Source organism: Thunnus maccoyii, chromosome 19 (genome assembly GCF_910596095.1).
Source record: "Thunnus maccoyii chromosome 19, fThuMac1.1, whole genome shotgun sequence".
Taxonomy (NCBI): domain Eukaryota; kingdom Metazoa; phylum Chordata; class Actinopteri; order Scombriformes; family Scombridae; genus Thunnus; species Thunnus maccoyii.
In genome coordinates, this window is record NC_056551.1 from 27873134 (window position 1) to 27885203 (window position 12070).

At 41.5% G+C, this 12070-nt stretch overlaps 1 protein-coding gene across 1 annotated transcript in view; it reads right to left on the minus strand.

Moving 5' to 3' along the window:
• The window catches only part of gfra2b (GDNF family receptor alpha 2b), a 123293-nt gene that overhangs the window by 14580 nt on the left and 96643 nt on the right, over positions 1-12070 (minus strand). Inside the window, exons 6-7 of the mRNA XM_042395488.1 lie at positions 6570-6679; positions 3496-3636 (exon numbers count right to left, since the gene is read on the minus strand). Of these exons, the coding sequence (XP_042251422.1) occupies positions 3496-3636; positions 6570-6679 (251 nt within the window). The remainder of the gene's footprint in view (positions 1-3495; positions 3637-6569; positions 6680-12070) is intronic.

Consider the following 12070-nt stretch of genomic DNA (forward strand, 5'->3'; position numbering starts at 1 on the left):
AGTGACTGAGATCGATATGTGAAGCTGCTGTTTCTGTGTCTTCAACTGTATGAATCACAGTAATGGGAGGAAAATATTCATTATTCCAAAAATGAAGTTGAATTGATGTGAAAAGTTTGCACTCGCAAAGTTTTTTTTATTATTTCTTATTTAACCAGAAGTCTCCTGAGACACATTATCTCCTTTAAAAAAGGGAGAAATATGAAGATAATTTTACCTCCCAACTACGATCGTTCCAGTGGAATTAATTAATTGATTGATTGATTAACTGGGAGGACAGTTTAGTATCTTCATATTTAGTGAATTTACAGTTTTCAGATAAACTTGTGTGATGGTCGGTAGTGGATCAGGAGCTGGATCTGGTCCCCAGGAGAAACACATCTGGTGTTTGAGAAAAACTTTCATAGTTTACATCAAATTTGTATAAATATAAAGTTGCTTTAATTCTGTCGTTCCTCACTTTCTAAAAAGGGAAAAATAATGACATTTGCTGTTGGAGGCAGTCCTAAAATAAACTGTTTCATCAATCAGTTATATTCTTTAATTAATTAATAGAAATAATAATAATAAAAAAACTATTGGAAAAATACAGACCTGTGTTTTCACCACAACAGCTGCCTTGTAAATAAAGTTCTTATTTAAGTTGAAAGTGAGACCCGTTGGGTAATGTTGCACTGTAGTTAAACTCAAGTTTTGAAAAGTTTCCATTTGTAAAATAAATCTTTGTCAGTGGTCAGAAGAGAGCACCTCCTGTGGCCACAAGTAGCAATTACAGGTTAATGATAAACGCTAAAACTTAGTGTAACAGTCACACAAAGTCATCAAACTGACTTAATAATGTAGCAGCAAAACCACCGAGTGACCGGGTGACCAAAAATATACATTAAATAATCCTAAATGATATAAAAAGAGAGAGAAATAAATTTATAATTTAAAAAAAGTAAAATATATTCTGAGTGAGAAGAGCTGCTACTGGTTTACATTTAAAAAATTAAAAATGTAAATCCCATCTGGAGAGACGTCCTTGTATTTTAAAGTGGATCTCAGCTAATCAGCTAATGTGACAGATGGGAACATGCTGTCGTCATATTCATTCACGAATGAATATTAAAAAAATAAATAAAACCATCAACAGAGCAAAACCCCATAAACGCTCATCAGATGGTCTGTTGTAATGTCAGCTGCTGTTCTTTCAGACATGTTTTTTACACCAGATTTGGTCACATTTAGTTAAATAGTCTCCATTAAAAGTCATGTGAATCAGCTGTTAGCAGCTCCTGTCTGCAGTGTAACCTGATGTACAGACAATTATCACTGATTACTGCCATACTGAAGAAAACTTCTTCTGCAGCCTCTTTTTTTTCTCTGATTTCTAAGTGGATTTATGGAGGTTTATTGGTGATGGACAGCAGAGATAATAAGTCAATATTGTTCAGATTTGACTGAGTTATGACTCCAAGAGGAAGGACGAGTTTTGACCAAGCAGCAACGTCCGGGGCTGTAAAATGAAGCCAATCCAACAGGAAGTGCCAAAAACTGCAGTTCCTTGAACGGCCACTTGAGGCTCCAAAAGCGAGTCAATCCCCATAGACCGCCATGTTAAAATGCCCAACTTTACAGCAGAAATAAACATGTTTACAGCCTGGTGCAAAAAACGGTTTAGGTCTCTGTAGCTAATTTCCCCTTTCATGAAACTGTACGGGGGGGAATTTTTTTATAACTCATCTGTTTAAATTTTATTAAGCCGTAAAGTTATGCATAATGAAGGACATGGCTGCTTTGACTGACAGGTCCGCCAGCCGCTAGGTGGCTTGTTTCAGCCATTCGGCCCGCCTCTTTGCCCATTTTTGATTGGCTGGGAGTTAGGCAGCGTCACGTGTTGCCAAGATGGTGACGGCCGGAGCGGCTCGCTTTGAGCTTCAAAACCGCTCTTCAGAAACCAACGGGTGACGTCACGGTAACTACGTCCATATTTTATACAGTCTATGGTTTTAACTCTTCTTCACCTCACCTTCACCTTCTCCGGCGCCCCCTGAAGAGGCTTTTATCTTCGTCCTGTTGAATGTCCACATCTATTACAGACCAGATCCTGTCATCTCCCCATGAGTCAATATGAGTTCAGTTATTTCATCCCCCAACTCTTCCTCTTATGTTCATTCTGTCTGAATGGAGTTTTATGAATTAAGCTTTTTATCTGTAAGAGGAAATACGTGCAATTTCTTCTTCTAAAAAAACTAGGTAACAGCAGAAACAGAAACACTAGAGTCAGATGCTTTTAAGAGGTCTGCAAAAAAACAAGCTGCAGTTATGACGCAACAATAACCTTCAGTCATCTTAACGTGGCAGGAAAAAATCAGTCTGAAGCACTCCACAGAGGCAGAGCAGCCGCCGCTTCATGTTGAGTGGTTTCCATCGGACGAGTGTGTTCATTAATCATTTACCAAACACATCAGAGTGGATTATCTACATACAGTCCACCACACCGACCCCTGACCAGAATGTCTAATGACTCCATTTGGTCGAGGTTATGAATCAACATCGAGCTGTTTGTTTCTTTGGCCTTCCTGCTTTATGAATTCAATCAAAGACAAGTGGTGCTCTGCATATGTGAGCTTATACACACATACGACCATCACCTTTTTAAAAACACACATCCCAGATAAAAAACTATGCAGACGACAGAGAAACCAGAGCATGTGAACACCACAAAGCGACTGTCAGAATGTATTATTCAGATATATGAACAGACAATATTATCATATATTGTCTGTTCATTTGGACGATTTGTTGGGAAAATCACGCTGCTTTCCAAATAAGGAGTGTGAGGTTGTTGCCTTTCACGCTATGGAAACGCCTCGCTACCTCAGACCCAAGCTAACGCTAGCTTACAGTGTTAGCTTGCAACAATAGTCCGACTCAGTGTGAGTCCCGGAGTCATCAAGTCTTTAAATCTTATTAACGGAGCAATAATTTCCAAAATAGCACACTTATTAGAGGGCCTGAATTTATAGATTGAAACCAGAATAACTCGTTGAAAACAATGACTGACTCAGTATTTCTAGAGAGACGTTAATTCTTTTTGAATGGGAGTCAGATGGAGCAGCTAGCGGCCGTCGGAGGCACAATGAGGTCCTTCAGCTTCAAGATGTGAAGCTGCTGGTTGGTCTGAACACATTTCTATAAAGATGAGGTTCTGCTGATCTTTACTGGTGTGTGTTTGATGTCTGTGTGTTTGTGACTAATTAATTATTTAAACATGTCACCTTGAGCTTTGAGAAACTGTGACAGACGTGTTTCACTATTTTGACATTTTATACACAAAATGATTAATCAATTAATGAAAAAGTAATAATATGTTGCAGCCCTACAGGTAAATACAACTGTGACCTTCAGTAAACCTTCTAATCCTGCCTTCACTTCTCTCTCTCTTTGTTTCATGACTTTGTGTCTACATTCAGTCCTCATATGTGCAGAAATAACAAACTCAGGACTCACTGAGGCAGGTGTTGTGTGTGAAGTCCCGGTGGAAAGCGTCACACTCTCTTTCCTGATTGCCAGTGCCCCTGCAGGTACACCACAGGCTGAGGGTGATATTGGAGGGACTGCTGTCGCTGTAGTTCGGCGTTACATCCGAACCTGAGAGAGACACACACACACACACACACACACACACAGAGAGAGAGAGAGACAGAAGGAGTTAATGCCGGGGAGGAATAAGAATTAGGATGGAGATTAGAGCGAGGAAGAAAAGGTGAAGAGGGTTTCTGCAAAGTTAGAATTGAATCACTGGATGATTTCCAGCGAGGAAGTGAGTCACCTGCAGCCTGTTTTTCTAACAAAGACAGACTGTAAAGTTCACTGGAACTGGCAGGTTTGAACCCAGAAGCACAACAAGGAGACAAAGTTGCAGGAAGAGTTCAGTTTACTTAGTCAACAGCCGAGTAAAAACCTGGGGGTGGAGGGAGGGGTGGAGATGGGGGGGATTTTAGAGCCATTTGCAGATACAGAACAGTGCAGGTACATTGGAGGAGTCGAGCTTTTAAAAACAGACAAAGAAAGACGAAATAAATAATAGATACGCCATATATAAAAATACACACTATGAATAAATACACACTACACAAAAAAACACTGAATTATTGCACAATAAATTACTGCACTATGTATTGAATTATTGCACAAAATCAATGGACTGAGGGGAAAAAAAAGAAATGTGATAAATGTATGACAGAGACCTGGAGAGTGGGGGGGGGGGGGGGGGGGGGGGGGGGTGTGAGGTAGTTGAAGACTACGGTTGTATTGTAAAATCAGGTGTTTTGCAGTGCAAACAGCAGCAGTAGTGTGTTTAGGCTGCGGGGCTTTTGGCTGCAGCAGCGCCACGGCGGCCTGCGGCGAGAAAGTTCTCCAACTTTTGGAGAAACTCAACCCCGACGTCACGCTGCAGTGACCAATCACAGCAGGCGATCAGACTGATCAGAAGCTGTACAACTCTGCCACCAGGGAGTACAAGGACCTCACTAGCAGGAGGTGAGGACATTTTCTTTTGGTTTCATAATGTTAAAAGTAAAGTTAGACTTTGCTGTCGGAGAGAAAAAAGAGAGAGAGCAGCTGTGGTCGAGCGAGCTAGAGAGTGAATGAAGAGAGAGGGAGCAGTGGTAGCGAGGAAGCCGGTGAATCAGATCAATAAAATGTTATTTCCTGATTGTTTCACAGCGGTTACGTTCTAGAGCATGAATAAACACACCCACACCCTCGCTCAAGCCTGTGGAGGTGTGACGCAACACCTGATTTGGTCTGAAAACGGCTTAAATCTCAGTCCGTAAGGTGTAAGAGTGTCGTTAGGTGTTAAGTGTCCTCGGTGTGAATGAGGTCTTGATGTCCTTTGCAATCATTCTGATGGTGGCTGGTAAAAAAAGCTGCTGTGGAAGCGAACGTTGGGAGTGGTGATGCTCTGAGAGACTGAGACCGCTTTCCTCCTGCAGCTCTGTGAGTAGAGGGGGTCCATGGAGGGGAGGGGAGGTCAGCGCTTATGAGTCTCTCTGCAGTTTTGATAACTTGTTAAAGAGATTTCCTCTCAGCCAAACCTCACAGTGTTGCCTCTGATGGTCGAGTCCTCTGTAGGCCTGGGTGAGGTGCTGACGTCTGAGTCCGGCCTTCTTCAGTAGTCGCTGCTGTGCTTTCTTACTGCTGTCACGTTGTTTACGGACCAGCTCCGGTTTTTGTGACATGTGTAGGTCTAGAAACTTGTGACTGTCAGCCTGCTCCACCTCAGTCCCCTTGATGGTGAGAAGCTCTTCTCCTCCTGAAGTCCAGAATTAGTTCTTTGGTTTCCTCTATGTTAAGAAAAAGGTTGTTGTCTTCTCCATAGACAATGATTTTATTTACCTGGCAGGGAATCCAAGGTTCAGAAAGCAAGGAAGCAGGAACAGAAAATGCTGGAAAGCTTGGAGAAACACACAAAAGAATCTGGTGGAGAACAAAGGGAAGCGGACTGGTATTTATGCTGAGGGACTGATGAGGGAACGTGCTGAAACAACTTTATATTTGCCGTTTCCATTCAGTTGATTTGTGGTTGATAGAAGGTTCTCCTCTGATCCTCTCGTCTTCAGTAGATGCTGCTGATGTTCAGACACTTTCCATACATACTTTTCCTGAGCAGATGCACTGAGACGCATTTAGATTGGAAGTCGGGAATACCGACTCTGAACTATCAACTTCCGACTTGTAAATTATTGCAGCAGAAGGCGACAAGTTTGAAGAGTAAAAACATGTGGAGGTTGTGTAGCATTAGAAAGAAGTGAGGTTAGCAGACATTAGCCGCTACTAGCATCACATGCCACAATCTCCAGGTGCATTGTGGGTAATGTAGGCACCAAGTTTTGACAAGGAAGAAGAATGTGAGGAATAAAGACGATGATATCTCTGGTTCTGCTGCATCGATTTTCATCTTGCTGATGAGTCTGATGATGTTAAATGATGAATCTGTGATGGATTCTGGCTGCTGCTCCTGAAGCTTGTCACATATACATTGATATATAGATAACACATCTCTTCACAGCTGCTCTTTTTCCAGCTGAAATCCAAACACACACAAACACACCTCCTACTAAGATCCCTCTGATGCACACTGGGTTAAAATATAGCAGCAACAATTTACGTGTTATCTTTTATTTTATTTCCCCAAACTAAAGCTTGTTCTAATCTTCTCTTTCTAAACTCACGTGACAGACTTTGCTACTGATTGTTAATAACTTGTGTATCTTTTGAATGTCATATGAACAGTTGACAGTTTTTTAGCTAAAGCTTGTTGTGTGTAACACTGGGTCAGAATAACAGACTGCTGTTGTTAAACCAGTGTTGTACTGGTGCTATACTGACCCAAACTGGGTAGATATTTGAATCCGGGGATGTTTAGTGTGTAGCTACTCCTGAGTTCAAGATGAGTCGTTAAAATACATTTCTTTTTTTTTTGCTAGATATTGATCAGGTGACAAGAGATGAATGAATAATGAGGATTAGCACTTGTACAACATGTTATAAATATGTGACTCTACGATCATCAAACTTACCGATGAGGCCGACGTAGGACATGAGGCAGCCGTGGTAGTTGTCATGAGGGCAGCCGGTGACGGTGTGAGACGTCACCTGACAGTTCATGTGGAAATCAGCGAGACGAGACCTACGGCGACACGACAAAAACACAAAACCCGTCAGCAGTGAGAAGGATTTATTTTAGACCAAATATTTATCTCTGGCAGGTCGCATTGATTTCATACACGTTAAACATTAATTATTCATGTGATTATCCTGCTAAAAGCTTCATTTATATGCCATCTCTTTTATGTTATATGTTATTTTTGATTATTTTCTAGCTGCGGTAGAAGTATAGTAACAAAAAGATGGACATAGGCTCTAAAAAGACTGAAAGCTGACTCATTTGAAGCTTCATATTAGCTTCAGATAAACCTTTAAAATACATTTCTGCACAGAAGGAGGACTGTCTCCCATCACTTCCATCGTAAGTGCATTATGAAAGGATCTTCAGTATGAACAGGAGGAATGATTACAGCAAGAAAAAAACATGTTTCACTGCTCATTCAGGCTCCCGACTGTTGTTTTCAGACACACTTGAAACATCGTGAACCCGTTTATTTAAAGAGAAAAACTCTCCTGAGAGCTGAAATCCTCGTGCAAATAAAAAGGCTGATTCATGCAGCAGTTTGGGAGATTATCTCTGCATTTCCAGCACACGTGTCCTGCTGTATCCACTACATCATGCATATGTTAATGCACGCGGAACTGTCACAAGCAATAACTGTACAGCTGCTCAGCTTAATCTACTGCCTGTCCTAGTTTTGTGTTTCACCGTGCTGTCTCCTCGCTTCTCTTTCTTTCTTTCTTTCTTTCTTTCTTTGTTCTCCCTCACTCTCCTCTTTAAGTCCTGATCCTCTCTGCTGCTGCTGCTGCTGCTTCGTTTTCTCTTACACGGTTCTTGATGGATGTAGCTGTTTGAGGGACAGAAAGACCAAAAAAAAAAAAAAAAAATGAGGGGAAGTGAGGAGAAAGATGTCGTATGGTCCGAACGGCGGGGCGACAGAAACGTGTCGCTCTGTGAGATGGCGTGATAGACCACCTGTGTGTGTGTGTGTGTGTGTGTGTGAGTGTGTGTGTGTGTGTGTGAGTGTGTGAGAGCCTGATACACTTGCAGCTCGCTCACACATTAGCGTGTTTGCTTGTCTGTCAGCTGCAGAGAGTGATATAGTTTGACAAGCCTGAGTGCTCGCGCATTTGACTTTCACACAGAGGTCAGTGCATGTGTGTATGTGTGTGTGTGTGTGTGTGTGTGTATGTGTGTGTGTGTGTGTGTGTGTGTGTGTGGAGTTGGGTGTTGGCCTGCTTGAATAATCCTGCCAACGATGTCAACTCGAGACAAAAGACACGACCGTAATCCACACAGACAAACACACACAGTCTCTCTCTCTCTCTCTCTCGCACTTTGTTTCTCTCTGTGACACACATACACACACACTAAAACACACACACACACACACTCTCACACTAAAACTCACACTCGGTGACACCTTCACCCTTGGCTTGTCAGGGCAGATTGCAGTGTGAGAGAGAGACTCAGTGTGACTCAGATGGTTGAAGAGTCGACCGCTGTGGATTCGTGTTTTGGCAGATATTTATTTTCCAAGAAACACGAGGAGAGTTTTCAGATGCAGGACTGAGATTTTAAAGCATCTTTAAGCCCTCGAAGTTTACAACTGAGTCCCTTAAAAAAGCTGAAATTGATATTTTTTTAATAATAAAAGTGTTTTCACCATCAGCGTGTGACGTGTTGTTGGAGGCTCGAGTCGCAGTGACTCTGCAGCTCGTGAACATACATCATTCTGCACAGTGAAGAAGCTGCAGCACATAATTATTCTCATTATTAATGAACCTACAGATCATTTTCTCGATTAATCATTTGGTGTATAAAACAGCAGCCAGTTGAACTACAGTATTTCAAACTGACATCATCAAAAATATTTAAAAGCCAAAGAAAAGCAACTGATTCTCATGTTTGAGAAGATGAAGCATTCGATGATGATGATGATGCAGGTTTAGTTCCTGACACAGACTGTCTTTAAGTGCAGCTCAATAAATGTGAAATAAAGAGACGATTTTTATGCTGCAGCCTTGCAAGAAAATTAATTTTTTACTCTTAAACTGAGGAAAAAATGAGGTTTCTAATGAACATGTCAGTTATCTACAGTCTCACGGGCCCGGTGTTAAGGAGCGGGTTAACGAACGCTGACGTCATCGCAGGCGGCGTCAGCAAGCACAGCAGGACAGAGGTTACCTGGCGAGGCGGCTGGATGTGTGAGATCACGACATCATGCGAGAAACTCCATCATGTCAGGCTTCAAGTTATGCACCTGAACCACCGGTGGTTCAGCAGACCGATCAGTGTCACGAATCCAGCTGCCTCGCCAGGTAAGACGATGACAGACAGATGGTTCGTCCAATCACCTGCCAAGTATTATTTGAAAGTGCTTTTCCCTTTTTCCAAACAGTTTCTTTGTGTAACAAACCATCTGGTGTGTCAGCTCAGAGCAGAACAGGCAGAGTTTTCCCATTTTTGTGTATAAATGAGCAGAATATGTGTTGTTTTCATGCTCTCATGCTTGTTTGTGGAGGGAACTGCATGTTTGCTAATTCGTGTTAGCTTATCAAGCTACAGTTGTGGTGTCTTTAAATATGTTTAGTCATTTGATTGCTGCCATCAAGGGTTTCCTACATTTATGAATCATCTGCTTAATTTGCTAAAACTTATATTTGCCTTTGATGTGGATTTAAAGGGTTACAGCACAGTTAACTCACATTTATCTTATTCTTCTATATATATTGTTATTTCTCTCTTGTAGACCACACACAACCTAATAAGTGTCCTATCTTCATGTATGCATATCTGCAGCACAAGTCTACAATAAACCTCCTAAGATCCTCTTCTTCTTCTTTGACTGGAATCATCTCCGTATCTGCCGACTCGAACCAATTAACCCTCTAGAGCCCCGGTGTTTAATCAGGGTCATATGTGGGCCTGAGCTGGTAGTATAAATATAATTTGTCCAGAGCTGCGAGACAGAAATCTCAAGAGAAAGGTTGGATAAATAAAAACAAAACAAATCTGCCAGGCTGGAAACCTTCAGAGGTAAAAGAATAAATCTGTTTTTTCAGTCGTTTGAATGCATTAAAATGTAGTTTAGAAGATGGTTATTGTAGTTTTGTCCCTGTAGATGTAATAAATAGTCCCTGCAGCTATCATATGCAAGCATTATCTGCAGCATTAATGTCCTCTCTGTGTCTGCTTCAGTAGAACAACCTTCCCTCAGAGCCTTCAGTCATGTCTTATTTAAATATGTTTATTTTTTTCATGTTGGTCCGAAGGTCCACTTATTACCAGAGTCTGGGATTGAATTCAGAGGAAACATCTTACAGTACATCCTCTCTCTCTCTCTCTGTCTCTCTCTCTCTGGGTTGATGATTAGTTTAGATGAATCTTTAACGAGGCCGGTGGGGAAATGAGAAAGCTCAGGCAGGATTTGATCAAGTGGTTTCAGAGGCAGCAGATTGAAGCACTCAGCTATCTGCGCTCGCTTCTCTTCTTCTTCTTCCTGCTGTCTCTCTCTCTCTCTCTCTCTCTCTCTCGCTCCGCCATCGTTCTCTTTCTGACCTTCATTTGTCACAGTGTTGTAGTAGTCTGGTACCGCCGGCTCACTTCTCACACCATTAAAGTGCACCGTCGAAAGATCAAGTAAAGTGTCTTGTTTTTTATCATCACTGCTAATACGAGCTTTTATGTTAACATCTGTCACAACTTTGAAAACTCTTTAAGTGTGCAGATATTCATAATCAGTCAGCTGACAACATGACAAATAAACATTATTAAGTTAAACTGAGGTTTAAAGCTCAACAACATGGCAGCAATTAAAATACATTAAAAGCTTTTAAACAGCAGTTTAGCCGTTGTGTTCAAGACCTGTCCTAAATGTAGGAAATTCGAGTGTTTCCTGTTGCTGTTGGTGTATCAATTAAACAGACTGAGTGTTTAAACGATGACATCATGAATCATGTGACTGAAGACCTGAAGACATCAGATCTGTGTGGAGCGATGATGAGGAGACTGTAACCTTCCTCACATCAACACATGAAACTGACAGAAATGTCATATTTCCATCATCTTTTCCACATGGTTATATGAGTCTAGACTGCCGGGAGGGTGGGGGGTGGGGGGGGGTGGGGGATTTCCCATGATGCACTGAGCTCCTCTCTTCTCCTCCGCCACCGTTAATGCATGTTATTAACTCGGCTTCTTTCTCATCTCACAGGAAACTCCAGGATGTGAACTGTGGGCCGCGGGGATGGTGGCGTCCTGCCTATATTATTATTATTATTACTGGTCATATCATCAGTCATCTCTATTATTATTATTATTATTATTATTATTATTATTGTTATTATGCTTCTCTCCCTCCTTCCTTAAATGAAAGAGTTTGAGTTTACTGTCGCTCTTTTAATGACGTCGTCTCGTTGTTTCTTCTTCTTCTGCGACGGTTTGAGTTTATCTGCTGATATTTACACAACAGCAGCCGATGGAAACAAACATTCACTACATTTTCTTTTGCTGACATTCTGGAAATTTATTTCAAATTTGCGTTACATTTGGATGGAAATCTGACTGCTGTGCTGAACAACAAGGTTTCCCTGTGATCATCATTAGACTTCACCAAGTTTGGACTTAGATACTTAAGCTTCATCACACCTGTACCTGACTGTACTATGACATCATCATCATCATCAGACTTTCTACTAAGCTGACAGTGAGACTCAGTTACTGACAGCATGTTATCCAACTGTAAACTCATTCAAACTCATTCAATAACAAAAGACGGAGTTTGATGATGATGTGAAGAAGCGCGGGATCATGGGAGTTGTTGTTTTCATTGTTAAACTACCAGCTGCTCCCTGTTAGGATTCCTTCAGTGTTGGAGGTTTTTACTGGGAGCTGAATGATCTGCAGAGTCTCCAAAACAAACAGACACAGTGATTAAAACACTGAATAATCGAGACTATTCAGTGGTCACAGGACGTCCGGAGAGGCTGCTAGCTGAGCCGCCGCTAACATCTGCTGAGTTTGTTTCTCTGATAACTTCAGATCAAGACGTCTGATGACTAAAATCCTTCATCCGGATAAAATATATAATTAAAAACGACCGAGATCTAAAAAGCGTATCGTGAAAATGTGGCTCAATGTGCTTCTGTTTTGATTGCTGGCAGCCAGTTTGGTCATTCATAAAAGCTGAGAAGGTGAGAGCTTTTGTTAGTGTTGGACTTGCGGCTGTGGCTATTTCCTGAAGCTGTACATATGAGTGTCGACACAGATCTAAAAAAAAAAGAATCAGTACATAAGATTTTCTTGTTCTTTTCTTGCCGGCACTAATGCAAACATGTATTAAATCTTCTCCAGCAGCGAGCTATTTGCTCTCATGACGTCTCCATGTGTGAACTGGTCATCGATGCAACT